This window comes from Tachysurus vachellii, chromosome 18 (genome assembly GCF_030014155.1).
Source record: "Tachysurus vachellii isolate PV-2020 chromosome 18, HZAU_Pvac_v1, whole genome shotgun sequence".
Classification (NCBI taxonomy): Eukaryota; Metazoa; Chordata; class Actinopteri; order Siluriformes; family Bagridae; genus Tachysurus; species Tachysurus vachellii.
The window spans coordinates 18,040,223-18,061,210 of record NC_083477.1 but is presented as its reverse complement, the minus strand read 5'-3'; the positions used below and the strand labels follow the sequence as shown (position 1 = coordinate 18,061,210).

Sequence of the window (20,988 nt, the reverse complement as noted above, 5' to 3'; positions counted from 1 at the left end):
TATTAAATACTTTGTTCTTTACATAGTTGAATGTGCTGACAACAATATCACAAATATTAACAATGAAAATCAAATTTATTAACCCATGGAGGTCTGGATTTGGAGTTACACTCAAAATTGAAGTGGAAAAACACACTACAGGCTGATCCAAATTTGATGTAATGTCCTTAAAACAAGTCAAAATGAGGCTCAGTAGTGTGTGTGGCCTCCATGTGCCTGTATGACCTCCCTACAATGCCTGGGCATGCTCCTGATGAGGTGGCGGATGGTCTCCTAAGGGATCTCCTCCCAGACCTGGACTAAAGCATCCGCCAACTCCTGGACAGTCTGTAGTGCAATGTGGCGTTGGTGGATGGAGCGAAAACATGAGGTCTAGCATTGTCTTGCATTAGAAGGAATCCAGGGCCAGCCGCACCGGCATATGGTCTCACAAGGGGTCTGAGGATCTCATCTCGGTACCTAATGGCAGTCAAGCTACCTCTGGCGAGCACATGGAGGGTTGTGCGGCACTCCAAAGAAATGGCACCCCACACCATTACTGACCCACTGCCAAACCGGTCATGCTGGAGGATGTTGCAGGCAGTAAAAACGGGAGTAAAAACGTGGCTCAACTAAATAAACAGGACAATCAGAAACATGAGGAACAGGTGTGCAGAAGCAGGCTGGAAGAGACAAGGGCGGGGCAGACATGTGACACAAAACATAAACAAATGCACTTGGCCAAAGACCGGGCTGAGTCATCTACGTTGGGTCCTTGAGCAAGGCCCTTAACCTCACCTGCTTGAGCAGACTCAAACCCACAATCTTAACCTCACCTACTTGAGCAGACTCAAACCCACAACCTTAACTTCACCTGCTTGAGCAAGGCCCTTAATGGCTCACCCTGCGCTCTGACTCCAGGCTCATAATAGCCTGGGATATGCGAAAAGGCCATCTGTTTGGAGTCAATGTTTGCCCTTCTTGATGATGACATTTTCCTGTCACTGTTTCTCCTTAACTGTATGCTACAGTATATACAGACAATAGAACAGTCTAGAACAAATTAGCGTGTAGGTGAGTTACCTTAAAAAAAGAATCATTAATAATAACTCAAACAGATTTTATTTCAGCATTCACACATTTAGACATAGGACTTAGAAATTAGATTTACATTTCAAAAATATTTAATATTTTATTAAATAATAAAATAGCATCACATCATTACAGTGGTGTTTAAATATTATAAGTAAAACAAATAAAATTAGCACTCAGTTTCCAAAGGAAATTGCAGGAATCATGAGGATGATTTAATTTTTTTAAAACACAAAGCAAACAATGCAGAACTGAGCGCAATAGCAAGGTCGGTAAGCAGAAGGCACTGTAGCACTGTTATAGTAATGGTTACAGTACATTTTTATCAGGTTTTAGTCTGGATGAGACGGAGAACAATGGCTGTTCGACTAGAGGAGATCAGCCACAGACCACCTCTTCTAATCCTTGTCAAGGGTTACAGAGCTTCCTGGTCCTGATTTTTGGATGGAAAAAATAAAGCTTAGTTGATCAGCTTTAGACATTCAATTTTCTGTTTTTACACGTTAGTACATACTTTATATTCAAATATGGACTTTGGTAAAGTTCATTTTCCAAGCTAGCAAGTATTAAAGTCTTACTCTCTGGTGTCCTCTGTTTTCTGTAGATTCTGGGGTAAATGTACAATGTGCCCACTAACACAGACAGCAGGATGATGACTTCAAAGACCCACATAAATACAAACACAGTGAGACCTGAAAGAGACAAAGTGGGGATGGGGGTGTAATGGTTAGAGTGAGTTGTCTTATGTTTTTGCTGTGTTTTGGTCATTGAGTTAAAGTAAGTCTGAGGGAGGGAATTACTGATGCTTACAACCGTGATGAGCAGAACAGCATCTCAGGCTAGAGAAATAAAAGATGAAGAAGGATCTGAAGCTATCACAGGCACAGACTCACCTAAACTCACCGACTCACCCAAACTGTACAGGTGAAAATTAGGAGAAAAACTGTTTTTTCTAGGCTTCACCTATCTAGTTTTGGTAAGTCTGTGCGCATGATTCCTGTTCTTCGTCTATTACTGTTGTAGTTTGGCTGAGTATTTCAACAATGGACATTGTCTTAAGGCAGCTTTACATAAGTATAGAAACAGAATAAATATTTTCTAATGTTATATAAAAAAGACAGACTCACTGGTAAATTTTGGCAGTTCAATTGAATTGTAGTCACGATTGACATGATTTTTGACATGACAGGTTACTTTTTCATTATGCATTTTATCCAGTACGAGAGTCTTGTTGTCGTCCTCCAACCGAGCGTTTAACGCAGAAGTCCAGCTGAAGTGAAGGTTGTCTCCATCAGCAGAACAGAACACTTTCCTGACGTCAGAGAACAAGCAGCTGTAGGACAATTTCACCGAGGACACCCTGGCTATGGATTAGAGATAAACACCTCAAGATGAATAACTACAGAAAGCATAATAAATAAACACAAAATCGAATCAAAAATATAAGAAGAAATTAGAAGGACATCAACATAAACTCAAATGTAGATCAAATCAAAGTCAAATAAAAATGTAAGTTCAATCAAAATTAAAAATCCTAGATTTTTTTGTTATTGTTGTTGTTTGGTTAATATGTACACTTCTGCATTTTAATTGAATGAAGCCTCATTTGTAGTAAAATATTAAAATGTAAAAAGAAATATTGAGAGAGACTATATTTATAGTTAATATATTTTTATTGATCACAGCTTGAATCTCAGTTTGGAGGCACTTCCGCAGCCCCTACTGGTTCATGCCCTGGACAGGTGCCTGTTGTCTGCTGGGCCCATAACAAGGGATGCACACAACTTTTTTAGCCAGGTTCTCAGGAGAGCACTTAGAGAATGGAACTGGTACTCACCCTTTGCGCAGCGAAACTAAACATCATCTTCCCTCCTCACTGTCCTCAATTTCAACTGTAGTACAGGACGAACTTACAGCCTCCTGTGCGGTGGAAGTGGTTGCACCTCCCTGGTTAAGTCTACGATGGGCTGTCTGCATCCATAGCTCTACTGCTGGCTTTGGGTCAAATGTATCTGTACTCATCTTTGACAAGTGAATGTGCATCAGGGCTGAAAGATGAGTATGTGACAGACAGGATCTGTACTTGTTTTTTATTATATTGTGGTGCGAGAAACCCCTCTCACAAGCAGCACTGCTCAGAGGAAGTGTAAGGGACAATTTAAGAATCTTGTAAATGTTGCAGTAACAACCTGGATCGCTTGTTTTAACTATCTTGACCAAGTCATACACAGAAGATGCTGCCATTCGCTTTCCTGCTTGCTTTAAACGCATCCATTCTCTTATAGTGGAGTCTCTGTCAAGAGGCAAGATCGCTTCATACTGCTGAAGAATTGTGCTTACGGTGTTTCCAAAACTGAGGAGGTCTTGAATTTCTTGGGGCCAGGTAGATGCATTCAAACCCAAAAAGTGATCACAAGACTTCAGAGATTCATACCTGATTTCAAACTCACCAGTTAAACCTCTGAGTAATTCAGCTTTGTCTCTGTCAGCTTCTGAATTGTGAACTGCTTGTTTTCTGTGTTGGCCTTCTCCATCAAGCAAAAGGGTGAACTGTCCAATGGCTAGCATTAGTTCATCTTTACATTCTCCTATGGTTAGTTTTTCCTGCTGAAACCTTTGGGAAGTTAGCTGCAGAATGTTGCCAATATCAAGCATGTTTGCCAGAAAGCACTGAAAACGTTGTGTGCAGATATACTTCAATTCGCTGTCATCTGTATTAGACAATTGTATCTTAATTGCAGGCAACTGTTTCCATATTTTCAACAGAGTCTCGTGCCTCCATGCAGACCATCTGATATTATGAAACTTTCCTAGTTTACAATAGGAAATGCCATTCTCATGACACAGTGTTTTTAACACTTGTATATTTTTTGTTCCACCTCTGAATAAATAAAACTGTAATAGCTTGACAACGGATTGTTTAAACGTTTCACAATAGGACACCTCCCGATCAGCTGATTTCGTGCAGTACTCAAGGGTGTGTGCAGTGCACAGAACATGCACAAGGGAATCCCCGATCGCAACCATTTGCTGTAGATTCGGTAAAACGCCGTTGTACGTACCGACATTGACAGCAGCCCCATCTGTGCAAACAGCGTCTAACTTTCATTCATCCAAGCCTAAATCGTTGAACAGTTTAACCAGGCCTTCCGTTATGTCCCGCGCCGTTCATTTTGCTCCAAGTTCAATTAATCCAAGGAAATCAATGGTAAACTCTCTGCTGCTGGACACAGACACAATGTACACAATTTCCTGTTCCGTTTTTGTAATGTCCTCCGATCCATCAAATAGTAGACCCCAAAATTCAGCTGATTTCAACTTTTCTCTTAGTTCTGTACTGACAGTACTTAGTTCTGTACTTAGTTCTTTCTCTTAGTTCTGTACTGATTTCCATAATTCGCGTTCCACCTTCACGTGAATGATATGTCCCTCCGACATTCACTCCCAGCCGTTTTAATAAAGAAATATCTTCAGCAAACAAAGACATAGGACGCGCGTGTTTAGCCTTATGAAAGGCTAGTAAAAAAATATTGCAGAGAGCTGTACTCTGCTTTTCGCTTATCTTGTTTTGCCATCTAACAAGAGGGCAATCGGATATTTCTTCTGCAGTTGCATTTCCGTTAGCGATAGCTTGTACAACATTTGTATGCTCCCTGCTTTTTTCAATGTTTATCAAATGCTGGATGACTATAATTCTTTGTCGCTGTATAGAAAGCACTACTTTTGTCTGCTATATGGGGATGTGCATGACATATCTTACACCACATTTGGCTGCTGTTTTTTGGACATCTCTCACAGTATTAACCTCAATCTAAATCGATCTAAAATGGCGACTGTGCATTAACGCCCGTCAACAACGTCGGTACGCACATGAGCATTTAGAGCGTATTAACATTGCGCATTTTTCATTTTGGGGGCGCATGCGCACCTGCGCACCAGTTGTGTGCATCCCTGCCCATAACCATACAGACAGATCTGCTCACCTTACGCATTGGTGGCCATACAAATCATACACAGTGTTTGCTTACAGCTGCTTCCCCTGGTTGCGGAGGCATAACCCGCGAATAGACTGGGCCACGCAGGCAGTCACGGTCTGGGGCTCTTAGTGCCCCCAGAGCTGCCTCGGAGGGGCACTCCCCTCTGAGCTGGTTAGGGCCTTTCAGAGAGACCGAACAGCGAGTGTGGGAACATCAGGGGCCATTTGTAGGGCAGGGGTACTGTAACATCGCAGACGCCTTTCAGGCAAATCCACGGCCACCAGCACGCCTCTTTGTAGGCTCTTGGTCACATGCATATAATTTGCACAACTCGCAAAACCTGCGAGAGTCTGTGCCAGACTTGGGGGTAGTACGTCACGGGGAGCCTGTGCCTATCTCAGGCGTCATCGGGCATCAAGGCAGGATACACCCTGGACGGAGTGCCAACCCATCGCAGGACACACACACACACTCACACTCATCCACTCAATCACACACTAGGGACAATTTTCCAGAGATGCCAATCAACCTACCATGCATGTCTTTGGACCGGGGGAGGAAACCGGAGTACCCGGAGGAAACCCCCGAGGCACGGGGAGAACATGCAAACTCCACACACACAAGGTGGAGGCGGGAATCGAACCCCGACCCTGGAGGTGTGAGGCGAACGTGCTAACCACTAAGCACACCTGGGGTAGTACGTAAAGAGGTAATATATACGAGTAGAATTTGAAGGAGATTTTGATTGAGTTTCAGGGTGGTAAGTTGTATGAATGCCCCACCAAGAGGTACTTTCCCTTTGAGCCAGGAGGAAATGCTTCTGTGCTCTTCCCAACTCCCAACTGCCTCATTCAGGCTCACCCAGTGTAACGGTAGAGCTTTGGGCACACAATCAGGGAGTAAAACCTTCTTGGATAAAACCTCGCTTTGGGCAAATCCTGTCAACACAAGCATTTCACCTTTGCACTTCACCCTTGCACTTACAGTACCCCTTATTTAAATTTCCACCAATTTATATATCTACCCTGTCATCACTCCCTGTTTAGCCACATGCTATGTGCTCCGTACACCTGTCCACATTTCCCATCCACTACCCGAGTGGATAATGGGCTGGACTTGGTACCCTCTCCTCCTAGCAGAACCGTAGTCCTCCCGTAATAATACTGTGTATGAATGTTTATATTTTATACATTTATGAACTAACTTGTAGAGTGCTGTGTGATGTGATTAGAGGTTGTGTGGTCCTACCTTCAATGTTCACCTGGAGAGTATAACTGCCTTTACTTCTCCCATCTCCATCAAAGATGTTTAAAGTGTATGTTCCAGAGTCGTTCCTCTCTGCACTGGTTAGTATCATAGTTTTATTATCATTAACAAACTGCCATCTTGATTCACGTGGTGTTGGTGAAGAACTTTGTTTTGTTCTATATCTTAAAATTAAACTAGTGGCCTGTAGGTCAAACCCATCCTCCCTGGGCATTTGCAGGTACAGTCGTTGTCCCACAGCTACATAACACTGATTACTCTGATTAAATGTACAGACAACATGATCCTGAAACAGTGAACCTGCAGAGAGAGAAAAAATCATCAGCATTTTGTTAATATTATTGCAAACTGAAAGACACCTCTGATCTGTGTAAACCTCAAAACTGTCTATTTTTATTTTCTCAGTTGATTTACTTATTTGTTGGATTTTATTTGGAAAAAATAACAAAGAATCAATACTGATAAGAGAATCAGTGATTAAGACTTTTTCCCCTATCATATGATTGATTTAGCATTCAAGGATAAAAACGATGTATTTTGAACTTTTGATCGTTCAGTAAAAGATAATCGATGAGATGGGTGTGGGTGGGGTTAGTCAAAAATGTGTGTGTGAATGTGTGGGGTTAATCACTAGTGTCTTTGAGAATGGGTGGGTTTAGTCAAGCGTGTCTGTGGATGACTAAAGAGAATTACTCAGTAGTGTCTGTAAATAGTGGGAGTTAAAATTTATGGTGAAGCAACAAGGAGAAATTGAACTTTGTAAAAGAGCTGATGGGATTATTTAAGAAATTATATAATTACAGGCAGGATTAGTCAAGGCTGCCCTCAGGATGTTTTGGGATCTGGCTGTTCTGTCTCTGTATTCACAAACTGCTGCATTGGATTTTTGTTCATTAAATCATTCTTTAGGAACGACAGACTCACCAGAACATTGGTGGAACTCCACGGTATCGTGGTCACGGCTGACATGATTTTCAACATGGCAGGTGACTTTTCCTTGATAGTCTTGCTCCAGTGTAACAGTGCTGGTCCCGTTCTCCAGTTGAGTGAGTGTGTTAAAGTCAGATGTCCAGCTGAAGTGAAGGTTGTCTCCATCAGAGGAACACTTAACTCTCATTCCAAGGGGCAAGCAGTTGTACGACACTTTCACTGATGAAACCTGAGCTGTAGATTAGAGATAAACACCTCAGAATAAATTACTAAATACATTATCAAACCAAAAACGCAAGAACAAATCAGAAACACATGAACATAATCTCAAAACAGAAACAAGTAGAGGAACAATGAATTTCTCTTAAGAGCTTCTTCACTGTCTAATAAAGATTTAAAACTTGAGATAAAAAATTCTATATTGTTCTTATTGTTAAATAAAGTATGCACATGTCTTCATTTTTAATTAGATGGAGGGTCATTTGTATGGAAGTTCTAAGAGGCTATGCATTATTATATTTTTTCTTGTTTTGTCATGATAACGACTTCATGTTCTCATGATCTCTGCATGTACCCCATTGTTAATATGTAATACATTATTATAACAGTAAGCCTTTATTAGCTTAGCTTATAATTGTTTTGTATTCGTTTTGTATTTGCATTTATTAAAAAATATATAATTTTGAATTTATTTATTGTTCTGTGATGTGAGAGCTTGCAGACACTTGCTGCTTCCCCTTTCAGCGCTATTAATGCTAAGTATCTAAAAACTGCTCCTACAATATACGTGCGGTTAGTTTAACTGTCTTTTCAGAAACAGCTGCTGGATTAACCTCAGTAGGGCCACTATACTGTATGTTCTTCAACAATAAAGATGCAGAAATCACAGCCTCTATCTTAAATGTTGGACACTTATTTGGAAGTTGTCAATCACATGAGTCCCTGATCAAAGTAAAAGCGAATGCGATTATCCATGATTGGTTGCTTTACTTCGTTTTTGCTGCCTTTAGAATGTCATGAACGTCATTTATATCATGAAAAAAATTGTCGTTATCACGACAAAAGAACTTTTGTTATGTCGAGATAATGAGAAAATTAAGTCGTTATATATAAAATGTTAATCATTTATATTTATGAAGTAACTAGTAGTGTTCTCTGTGATGTGATTAGGGGTTGTTTGGTCCTACCTTCAATGTTCACCTGGAGAGTATAACTGCCTTTACTTCTCCCATCTCCATCAAAGATGTTTAAAGTGTATGTTCCAGAGTCGCTCCTCTCTGCACTGGTTAGTATCATAGTTTTATTATCATTAACAAACTGCCATCTTGAGAGACCTGGTGTTGGTGTTGGGGAACTTTGGGGTTTTCTATATGTTAAATTTAAACTAGGTGTCTTTAGGTCAAACCCATCCTCCCAGGGCATTTGCAGGTGCAGTTGTTGTCCCACAGCTACATAACATGGATTCCCCTGATTGAATCTACAGACATCATGATCCTGAAACAGTGAACCTGCAGAGGTAAAAAAAAAAAAGACTATGTATGGGTACAAGCAGTATTAGTCAAGACTGTCTTCAGGATGTGCTGGGATTGGACAGGCTTATTTCTGGTGTGGGCGCAAGTGGGGTAAAGTCAATAAAGTAAGTTTTATCCAGGCATTTGGCTATTTTGTCTCTGTGTTCTCAAACTGCTGCACTGGATTTTTGTTTTTTTAAATCATTCTTTATAAAAGACAGACTCACCAGGACATTGGTGGAGCTCAATGGTATAGTGATCACGGCTGACGTTATTTTCTACATGGCAGGTGATGTTTCCTTGATGGTCTTGTTCCAGTGTAACAGTGCTGGTCCCGTTCTCCAGTTGAGGGAGTGTGTTAAAGTCAGAAGTCCAGCTGAAGTGAAGGTTGTCTCCATCAGCAGAACAGTTCACTTTCATGACTCCAGAGGACAAGCAGCTGTAGGACACTTTCACTGAGGACACCTGAGCTGTAGATTAGAGATAAACACCTCAGAATAAATTACTAAATACATTATCAAACCAGAAATACAAGAACAAATCAGAAACATAGCAACATAATCTCAAAACCAAAAGAGGTAGAGGAACAATGATTTTCTCTTGAGAGCTTCTTCATTGTCTTATAAAGATTTAAATTCCAACATCAAAGATCCTAAATGTTTGTAAAATAATGTGTACATTTCTACATATGTAATTAGATGGTGCCTCATTTGCATAAATAAATATTCAAATATATAAAAAAAAAACATTGAGAGAGTCTACAGTATGTGTGAATGTTTATATTTTATACATTTATGAAATAACTTGTAGTGTGCTGTATGATGTGATTAGAGGTTGTGTGGTCCTACCTTCAATGTTCACCTGGAGAGTATAACTGCCTTTACTTCTCCCGTCTACATAAAATATCTCTAAAGTGTATTTTCCAGAGTCGCTCCTCTCTGCACTGGTTAGTATCATAGTTTTATTTTCATTAACAAACTGCCATCTTGGGAGATGTGGTCTTGGTGTTGGTGGGGAACTTTGAATTTTTCTATATGTTAAATTGAAACTAGGGGTCTTTAGGACAAACTCATCCTCCAAGGGCATTTGCAGGTGCAGTCGTTGTCCCACAGCTACATAACACGGTTTAATCTGATTAAATCTACAGACATGATCCTGAAACAGTGAACCTGCAGATGAAGAAAAAATTGTCAGCATTCTGTTTATATTGTAGCACGCTGAAACACACCTCTGATCTGTATAAACTTCAAAAGTGTTTATCTTCTGCAAACAATTTACTTATTTGTAAATGGGATCAGTAAATGGAATCAGTTCAACTTTAGAGTGAAGCAACAAGGAGAAATCAACAATGTGAAGTAGCAGGTGGAATTATTTAAGACTGTATGACAGGCAGTCAAGGATGTCCTCAGGATGAGTTGGGATCTGGAGGTTTTGTCTCTGTGTACACAAACTGCTGCATTAGATGTTTACTGGATTAAATCATTATAAAAGACAGACTCACCAGGACATTGGTGGAGTTCAGCAGTATCGTGGTCACGGCTGACATGATTTTCTACATGGCAGGTGATGTTTCCTTGATGGTCTTGTTCCAGTGTAACAGTGCTGGTCCCGTTCTCCAGTTGAGGGAGTGTGTTAAAGTCAGAAGTCCAGCTGAAGTGAAGGTTGTCTCCATCAGCAGAACAGAACACTTTTATGACTCCAGAGGACAAGCAGCTGTAGGACACTTTCACTGAGGACACCTGAGCTGTAGATTAGAGATAAACACCTCAGAATAAATTACTAAACACATTATCAAACCAGAAATACAAGAACAAATCAGAAACACAGCAATATAAAATCAAATATAGATGTGACTATTGAAGGTTTAAATTGTAACAACCTTAAAAGCCTAGACTTTTTTTGTTGTTGTTCTTAAGTGAGTATATTTCTGCATTTTTAATTAGATGCTACTTAATTTGCATAAACAAATAATAAAAACTTTGAAAGCCTTTAGCCACACGCTATGTGCTCTGTACGCCTGTCCACATTTCCCATTCACTACCTGGATAATGGGCCTGGACTCCTAGCAAAACCGGAGTCCACCCATAATAATAGTGTGGATGAATGTTTATATTTTATACATGTATGAAATAACTTGTAGTGTGCTGTGTGATGTGATTAGAGGTTGTGTGGTCCTACCTTCAATGTTCACCTGGAGAGTAGAACTGCCTTTACTTCTCCCATCTCCATCAAAGGTGAGTAATGTGTATGTTCCAGAGTCGCTCCTCTCTGCACTGGTTAGTATCATAGTTTTATTATCATTAACAAACTGCCATCTTGGGAGACGTGGTGTTGGTGAACTTTGTTTTTTTCTATAACTTAAAATTAAACTAGTGGTCTTTAGGTCAAACCCATCCTCCAAGGGCATTTGCAGGTACAGTCGTTGTCCCACAGCTACATAAAACTGATTACTCTGATTAAATCTACAGACATGATCCTGAAACAGTGAACCTGCAGAGGAAAAAAAAATCATAAGCATTCTGTTAATATTACAGCAAAGTGAAACACACTTCTGATCTGTGTAAAATTAAAAATTTTATCTTCTCCAAGTAATTATTTACTTAGTTGTTAAAATTTATGGAATAAATTGGAAGGAAAACCATTTTAACAGCAAGTTGATTTCTTCTTCTTCTTTCGGCTTTTCCCTTCAGGGGTCACCACAGCGAATCATCTCTCTCCACCTATCCCTATCTTCTGCATCCTCAACACTTGCACCCACTAGCTTCAAATCCTCATTAATTACATCCATACTGTATACCTCCTCTTTGGCCTTTCTCTTTGCCTCCTGCCTGGCAGCTCCATGTCCAACATTCTCCTACCAATATACTCACTCTCCCTCCTCTGAACATGTCCAAACCATCTTAATCTTGCCTCCCTAACTTTGTCCCCCAAACGCCAACATGGGCTGTCCCTCTGATGTACTCGTTCCTAATCCTGTCCAATCTTGTCACTCCCAAAGAGAACCTCAACATCTTCAGTTCGGCTACCTCTAGCTCTGACTCCTGTCTCTTCTTCAGTGACACTGTCTCTAAGCCATACAGCATGGCCGGTCTCACCACTGTCCTGTACACCTTCCCCTTGATTCTTGCTGATATTTTCCTATTTTCCTATTTTCCCTGCTCTCACTACAGATCACAATGCCATCTGCAAACATCATCGTCCAAGGAGACTCCTGTCTAACCTCCTCTGACAACTGGTCCATCACTATAGCAAAGAGGAAGGGGCTCAGAACCGATCCCTGATGCAGTGTCTGACCTACAGCACACCTCACCACTGTCCTGCTCCTCTCATACATGTCCTGCACCACTCTGACATACTTCTCTGCTACTCCTGACTTCCTCATACAGTACCACAGCTCTTCTCTTGGCACCCTGTCATACGCTTTCTCTAAGTCTACAAACACACAGTGCAACTCCCTCTGACCATCCCTATACTTCTCCATCAACATTCTCAGAGCAAAAATTGCATTGCTTTCTGTTCTTGAAGCCATACTGCTGCTCACAAATTTCCACCACCTTCCTTAACCTAGCTTCCACTACTCTTTCCCACAACTTCATTGTATGGCTCATCAACTTTATCCCCCTATAGTTGCTGCAACTCTGCACGTCACCCTTATTCTTAAAGATCGGCACTAACACACTCCTTCTCCATTCCTCAGGCATCCTCTCACTTTCTAAAACCCTGTTGAACAAACTAGTTAAAAATTCCACTGCTGCCTCTCCTAGACACTTCCAGACCTCTACCGGGATGTCGTCAGGACCAACTACCTTTCCACTTTTCATCCTCTTCAAAGCCTTCCTGACTTCATCCTTTCTAATCTTATCTACTTCTTGTTCCACAAAGTTCACCCCTTCTACTCTTTTTTCCCTCTGATTTTCCTCATTCATCAGCTCCTCAAAGTATTCCTTCCATCTCCTCTGTACACTCTCCTCACTTGTGAGCACCCTTCCATCTCTATCCTTAATAATTCTAACTTGCTGCACATCCTTCCCATCTCGATCCCTCTGCCTAGCTAACCTGTACAAGTCCTTCTCTCCTTCTCTAGTGTCTAACTTAGTGTACAACTCATCATATGCCTTCTACTTGGCCTTAGACACCTCCCTCTTCACTCTGCACTGTAACTCCTTGTATTCCTGTCTATTCTCTTCAGTCCTGTCCATATCCCACTTCTTCTTGGCTAATCTCTTCCTCTGGATATTATCCTGAACTTCCTCATTCCACCACCAAGTCTCCTTATCTTCTTTCCTCCTACCAGATGACACACCCAGCACCTTTCTCCCTGTCTCCCTGATCACTTCTGCTGTAGTTTCCCAGTCATCTGGCAGCACTACCTGACCACCCAGAGCCTGCCTCAACTTCTGTCTAAATTCCTCACAACATTCCTCCTTTTTCAGCTTCCACCACTTAGTTTTCTCCTCTATCTTTGACCTCTTCCTCTTACAGACCATCAGAGTCATCCTACACACCACCATCCTATGCTGTCTGGCTACACTCTCTCCCACTACCACTTTACAGTCACTAATCTCTTTCAGATTGCCTCTTCTACATAGGATGTAGTCTACCTGTGTTCTCCTACCTCCACTCTTGTAAGTCACTCTATGTTCCTCCCTCTTCTGAAAATAAGTGTTAACCACAGCCATGTCCATCCTCTTAGCAAAGTCTACTACCATCTGTCCTTCAAGGTTCCTTTCCTTAACTCCAAACTTGCCCATCACCTCCTCATCACCTGTGTTCCCCTCACCAACATGTCCATTAAAATCCGCTCCTATCACCACTCTCTCACCCTTGGGAATACTCTCAATCACCTCATCGAATTCACACCAGAATCTCTCTCACAACCTACCTGTGGGGCATAACCATTAACAACATTCAACATCACCCCTTCAATCTCTAACCTCAGACTCATCACCCTGTCTGACACTCTCTTCACCTCCAGAACATTCCTCACAAACTCCTCCTTCAGGACCACACCTACCCCATTTCTCTTACTATCCACACCATAATAAAACAGCTTGAATCCTGCTCCTATACTACGAGCCTTGCTACCCTTCCACCTGGTCTCCTGTACACACAGTATATCCACCTTCCTTCTCTCTATCATATCAGCCAGCTCTCTACCTTTCCCTGTCATAGTACCAACATTCAGAGTTCCTATTCTCAGTCCTGCACTCATTGATTTAATAATAAATAAATAATATTTCAGCAAACTGTTGTGTAAGTCTTTCTCTGACGAGCCATTTTTCCCCAACACCATTCAAAAAACATTTTTTTATATACAAATTATGTACAATGACATAAAATAGAAGATGTAACATTTGCACACAGGTTTTCTTTGTATTGCGCTTTTAGCAGAGGACATAGCCTCAAATTTGCTTTATAGAATTCTAAAAATAGAAAATAGAAAACCTGCACAGGGTTAAGTATAAGGATCAGAATTATTATATACTTGTTTATCTTTTTTTTGTACTAAAACATAATTTGATTGATGAAGTCATTGACAGAAAAAATACCATTCTATACTTTTGAAGTGCAGGAAGTGTTCATTAAAAGACAAACAATTTACTGATATCTGATCTCACAGGTTTAAACTACATTTAGACCATTTCTCATTTCATAAAGCAGAAACTGTACAACTGCACATGTAGTAAATAAATGAATCATGCATTATTAGAGGATAAAACTTACCCATGACAACGTGGGTGTAAATCAACAGGACTCCAAAAATGACCTGTATTCTCATTTTGTCCAGAGAACAATCCTCTCTCTGTACTTGATGGAGATCTTGTACCTGAGTGATGAAAGACTACAAAAGCAAGATGGAGCTTCTTTTACAGAACTAATAATACTTTCCTGAGAAACAGGAAGTTCCATGTGCCGTTTAGACCCCTTGATTTAGAAGTGATAAAACAGCCCTGTGGTTTGTTCATCTTTTCTGAGGAAACATTTTTCTCACGCATACTTACATGGTCATACAGGGTCTATAAACCTCTCACAACAGCCTGGTTTCATGTTTATTTCAGATAAATTGATCTTAATTCAGGTAGCCTATAGTAAGGAATAGATGTCACAATGATTCATCATTTGTTTATTTATTTTTAAGTTGGGAGTCTTTCTTTTCTTTACTCTTTTTATTACTCAAAAGCAAATATAATAACAGAGGTTTGGAGAGTTACAGCAATATGTTTTCCATTCATTATTACAATATGGAACAAAATTGAAATGTATATGTACACTTTTAAAAAAACAACAAACAAAAAGATATTGACTTGGCTGACTGATCAACCAATCAGCAGTAGAAAACAAAACAAGCTTCTACTCTTGAGTTTGCAGGGGTGTGATATCAACCCTCTGCTCAACCTCAGGCATTAATTCTTAAGGCACGATATCACGCAAACACACATGAACACAGTCAAAGTGAGCAAATTTTTTGGCAATATTTCACAGAAAACAAAAAGAAAATCTACTTCAGTCTCATATTGTGATAGATAATACTGTCTATTGATAATAATATATACTTATTTGCCAATAAATATTACATTGTAAATAAGTATTAAATAATACTACTTGAGTTAACTTTGGGCATTAATTCATAAGGCACTCATGTAGCATTTGAAAACTAAAGGTAGAAAACACCCTTGTTTGACAAGTCTTATGTACATCTCTTTTTTAAACAGAAAAATAGAAAAAACTAAACAACTGAAAAAACTAAAAAAAAAAAAAAAGCAACTGAAACAGTGTGTGAGCTGCTTAGGAAACTGTGGCTGTGTGGGTTCAACACTTAAAACTGCAACAAGAAAATTACTCTTTATTTTTTTTTTTTAAGTTTTTTAGAGTAAATTAAATACTTAAAGTATTTAAGTTTTTTATATTATAATCTAGTCCTGAAAACCTTACTTATGATTAAGGACCATGGTGTGCCCAAGTTTGTCAACAAGTAGGAAGAGAAAACAATAGGAAAACTTGTTTTTTTATATTAAGCCCATTTCATGGTACATTTGCTAATTTCAAATATGATATACTATAAAAAGATCTACTTCTTCTACTTTCGGCTTTTCCCGTTAGGGTTCGCCACAGTAAATCATCTGTTTCCACCGAACTATATCCTCGGCATCCTCTACTCTTGCACCAGTTACCTTCATGTCCTAATTTAACACATCCGTATATCTCCTCTTTGGCCTTCCTCTTGATCTCTTACCTGGCAGCTCCATCTCCAACATCCTTCTATCAATATAACCATCTCCCTTTGCACATGTCCAAACCATGTCAATCTAGCCTCTCTGATCTTGTCCACAAAGCAGCCAACCTGAGCTGTCCCTCTGATTTTCTCATTCCTAATCCTGTCAATCCTTGTCATTCCTAAAGAGAACCTCAACATCCTCATCCCTTCTACCTCCTTCTCTGCCTCATGTCTTATCCTTACTGCTACAGTCTATCCCATACAGCATAGCTGGTCCCTCTACTGTCTTGCACACCTTTCCTTTGATTCTTGCTGACATTCTTCTGTTGCACAACACTCCACCCACTACAACCCACCTGTACTCGCCTCTTCACCTTTTTACCAGACTCCATGTCTCACTGGATGGTTGACCCCAAATATTTAAACCTCTGCACCTTCTTGACCTCAGCCCTCTGCAACCTCACTGTTCTACTTCCCTCACTCTCATATGTATTCTGTCTTTCTACAACTGATTTTCATTCCTCTTATTTCCAGAGCAGACCTCCACCTTTCCAGGTGTTCCTCCACCTGCTCTCTACTCTCACTACGTCATTGTCCACGGAAATTCCTGTATGACTTCATCTGTCAACCTGTCCATTACCACAGCAAACAAGAAGAGACTCAAAGCCGATTCTTGATGTAGCCCCACATCCTCTGTCTGACCTACAGCACATCTCACTGCTTTCTTACTCCTCTCATACATATCCTGAACTACTCTGACATACATCTCTGCCTTTCCTGACATCCTCATACAGTACCATAGCTCCTCTCTTGGCACCCTGTCATACGCTTTCTCTAAATCCACAAAGACGTGCAGTGCTGCTGGTCTTTCTGGGCATTTTTTTTGTTATTTAAATGTAATGCATTAGTTTCCATTTTAAATCTAATGCATTACATTTAAATAGCAAAAAAAAAGGTATAAATTCTTGAATTTCTTTTTTGTACACATTTTTTGTACACTGACTCTTACAGTTCTCTGCAATGCATCTCTCTCTCTCTCTCTCTCTCTCTCTCTCTCTCTCTCTCTCTCTCTCGCTCTCACTCTCACTGTCTCACTCTCCCTCATACACACACAGGGAGATTTAGCATTGCCAATCCACAAATTGGTATGTTTTGGGAGAACAGAGGAAGCTTGTAAACCCAGAGGAAACCCAAATAGATGTAGAGCACATGCAAAACAAACAGTTACCTGAGCTCTAGACAGCAAGATGGACAAACCATTGAAAAAGTTTCACTCTATGTGGAGTTTAGTTTGTATGGGTGGAATATCATCAACTTCTTCTACCAGGATCATCATAGCAACAAAGTACAAAAACTGGAAAAAAAAATGTGTACCAAAAAATAAACAAAAATAAAATTATGTTAATGATGCATCTTTAGACAGACTGGGATTGTGTCACTCACTAACTGTGCTGGACACCTGAGTACACATAATCTTCTTGTACTTTGGGCAGCTTGCTCTTTTTTGTGCAGGAGTGTTAAACACCAGCTCTCCGTACTGCACATCGTCCTCTTTCTTCTTCTGATTGGATGTGACCACCGTGCCGTACTCCACACCCTCGTTCTGCACTGGGGCTGAACCACAAAACAACACAGAGAAATCGCTGATGAAATCAATTTGATTAATGTACTTAGTATTAAACAGGCTTTTAACTTACAACATATAAAGGCTTTTAACTTATAATAACATTAAACAGCATTAAACATTTCAGATTTCCTTATTTTATTATGTGGCCGTACTAATGAACCCATCACAACTTTGTGTGTACTAAAGTGTAATAAATCAATGAAAGGCATTTGGATTAATCCAGTGCATATATTATTAAAGTGTGGTGAAGTCTTACACATGCTGGGTCTTGTGTCTGTCCTGTTCCTGGCTGAGTGGGTGACCTCCGCGTACACAAGCTGCATGCTGTCCTGAGAAGGGGCTGTATAAAAAAACACACATCTATTAAACTCCATATGCTACAGAAAATTACAAAAGATTCAGAAATACACTATCCACTTAATTGAAAACTCCTGTACACCTGGCACATGATTTGCTGTTACAAAATCATCATATAAAAGCATACAGATAAAGATCAAGCACAAGCTTAAAAAAATAAAATACATGATTTTAAATAAGTGACTTGAATGAATGCCAGACAACATATATCACATGATTTTGTGCAAACTCTGAGAAAACACAGATTCTCTCTAACCTTTGATCCTTAGGCCTTGTCTCTTCTTGTAGACACAAAACACTAAGACAGCTAGTATAATGAGAATCAGACAAACTGAGCTCAGGATAAATAGAATGACATCTACAAGAAGAAAGACAAAAACATTTCAGTCATTTAAGGTGTTGATATGTAGAGAGAAATTCAGGCCATGACATTAATAACAACATATACTATAGTTATAATGAAAGCAAACAGAATTTGACTAATTTGACCATGTTTTACTACAGTATATGAAACTTGAAATTATTAATACAGTAGTTCATTTTTTTATTTGGTAGCGCATGAGTTTGCGCATCTTTGACCTTATTCAATAACCAGCAGGTCTGTCAACTTGCTAGACCAAGGGAACAGTGGAGGTTGCTAAGCTAGGGTGTAAGGCCAGTTGAGTAATGTTTTAGAAAAACCGTCTATAATGACTAGGATGACTGTGTACCTGTGAGAAATGAGGAAATCTGTGATAAAATCTACTGCTATGTGAGACAATGGACATTGTGGTATAGGGGGAGGTTCGAGGAGGCCAAAGGGTAACTGCTGGGGTGTCTTGGATGTTGCATGCTAGGACATAATGTCTGACATCCTGTCACAGTGCGGGCCATCAGAAGTTGTTCTATAGGAGTGTATATCATCTGGTGAATACCTGAATGGCCGTAACTGAGGGTGGTGTGCACCCATTGGAAAATTCTCTGACTCAGTTGTGTAGGCACATACTGTTTTGTGGATGGACACTCAGGATAGCGTTTCTCAGTCCTCAGATTCCATCTCACTGAGCTAGGATGCTGGAGGGTGGCAGTATGGGTTCAGAGGTCCATGGTTGGTGTGTTGGTCATAATGGTGGGAGCCTGTATAAGCTTTGCTGTTCTTTGTTTCTGGTCCATACATGACAGTGAAGTTTAAGCTTGTAAAGAACAACATGTATTCCAGGTTCTTGTGGTCATTGATCACCTGAAAAGGGTGTGGTGCTCCCTCCAGTCAGTGCTGTCACTCCTCAAGTGCAGCTTTTATTGATAGAAGTTCTCAGTTTCCCAAGTCGTATTTTGATTCAGCTTGGGTTAGTTTCCTAGAATAGTAAGTGCATGGGAAGAGCTTAGAAGGGTTGCTGTGGCTTTGGGATTAAATGGCCCCTATCCCATAGACTGTAGACTATGCAAGTTTGCAGGGCTGTAAGAGAGCTGCCCACTAATCTGTAATTTTTTATAAACCGACTGTAAAATGTTGCAAATACCAGGAACCGTTAATGGATGTAGGCTTAGGTGATTGGGAGGTTGTAGGCACTTTTCAGCTCTAATTTATCCAAGAAAAACTTTATAAAGTAGCTCCAAGGCTGGGGGAACAAGTGGAATGGTGCAGGGGAAATGGACGGTGATGGCGTTGTGGCAGGGTCTGAAGCCATTGTCCAAGGGAGCTGGTGAGTTTGAGGGGGAGATGAACCCAACTGCTAGGGCATCCTCAATATAGTCATCCATAATTTAGGAGAAGATAGTGGGTACACACAGCTTTTGGGAGGTGCGGCATTAAGTAGTAGTTTTACAGCACAGTCCCAGGGCCGGTATAGGGGCAGCTGTGTGGCACATCCCTTGCCACCCCCGTGTCCTTCCCGAGCCATTAAATTGCTGTGTGTGCCCACGGAGCTTCAGACACCATTTCCTCAAAAAATCATCCCTTCTCAGGGATAGTATATTGCATTATATTGCAGGTACTATTAAGTTTTCTTTCTTAATTTTGAGATATGGTTATTAACGATGAAGAGGGGTTGGACTGAAACTGTCAGATACACAAGTACACAGAGAGAAATACACTTTTTTTATTTGGGGAAGAGAATGACAAGAAGACTTAATGATAACAATTTTAAATGAAATGGTGGGATTGCTGGCAAATGTCCCATCACATGCAAATGATCTGGGTATTTGTAATTGTAATTGCTGGTAATGTAAATTAATCTATTCTTACAAAAAAATAGACCCACCAATACATTTTGGGAGTTCAACTGGATTGTGGGCGCGACTGACATGATTTTCGACATGGCAGGTGACTTTTTCATTATGCTTTTTATCCAGTATGAAAGTTTTGTTGTCGTCCTCCAACCGAGTGATTAATGCAGAAGTCCAGCTGATCAGCAGAACACATTCATGACTTCAACGAACAAGCAGCTGTAGGACAATTTCACTGAAGACACCCTTGCTGTGGATTAGAGATAAACACCTCAGGCTGAATTATTACAGATGCCATAACAATTAATCCAAACAAAAATGCGAGAAGAATTTAGAAACAGGCAACGTAAACTAAAACGTAGATGTGACAAATAAAAAGTTCTAAAAACATTCAAAGCCAAGATTTTTTTTGTTGTTAAGAATGTACATATTTGCATTTTCAATTAGATGAATCCTCATTTGCATAAATAAATATTAAAATATAAAAATTAATCTTGAGAGAGACTTTAGCATGAATGAATGTTTATATTTTATACATTTATGAAATAACTTGTAGTGTGCTGTGTGATGTGATTAGAGGTTGTGTGGTCCTACCTTCAATGTTCACCTGGAGAGTATAACTGCCTTTACTTCTCCCGTCTACATCAAAGATGTTTAATGTGTATGTTCCAGAGTCGCTCCTCTCTACACTGGTTAGTATCATAGTTTCATTATCATTAGCAAACTGCCATCTTGGGAGACGTGGTGTTGGTGGGGAACTTTGTTTTATTCTTTATCTTAAAATTAAACTGGTGGTCTTTAGGTCAAACCCATCCTGACAGGGCATTT

General features: G+C 40.1%; 1 protein-coding gene and 1 long non-coding RNA gene across 2 annotated transcripts in view; both read right to left on the bottom strand.

Moving 5' to 3' along the window:
• The window catches only part of LOC132861210 (uncharacterized), a 192,152-nt gene that overhangs the window by 119,811 nt on the left and 51,353 nt on the right, over positions 1-20,988 (bottom strand). The window contains exons 6-11 of the mRNA XM_060892620.1: positions 10,934-11,226; positions 10,257-10,499; positions 8,432-8,752; positions 7,239-7,478; positions 6,297-6,614; positions 2,333-2,435 (exon numbers count right to left, since the gene is read on the bottom strand). Of these exons, the coding sequence (XP_060748603.1) occupies positions 2,333-2,435; positions 6,297-6,614; positions 7,239-7,478; positions 8,432-8,752; positions 10,257-10,499; positions 10,934-11,226 (1,518 nt within the window). The remainder of the gene's footprint in view (positions 1-2,332; positions 2,436-6,296; positions 6,615-7,238; positions 7,479-8,431; positions 8,753-10,256; positions 10,500-10,933; positions 11,227-20,988) is intronic.
• Positions 1,346-2,315, bottom strand: LOC132861216 (uncharacterized). The gene is made up of 3 exons (XR_009649908.1): positions 2,199-2,315; positions 1,650-1,763; positions 1,346-1,504 (listed from the first exon to the last, which is right to left on the bottom strand). It is a non-coding gene; the product is annotated as an uncharacterized LOC132861216 (long non-coding RNA).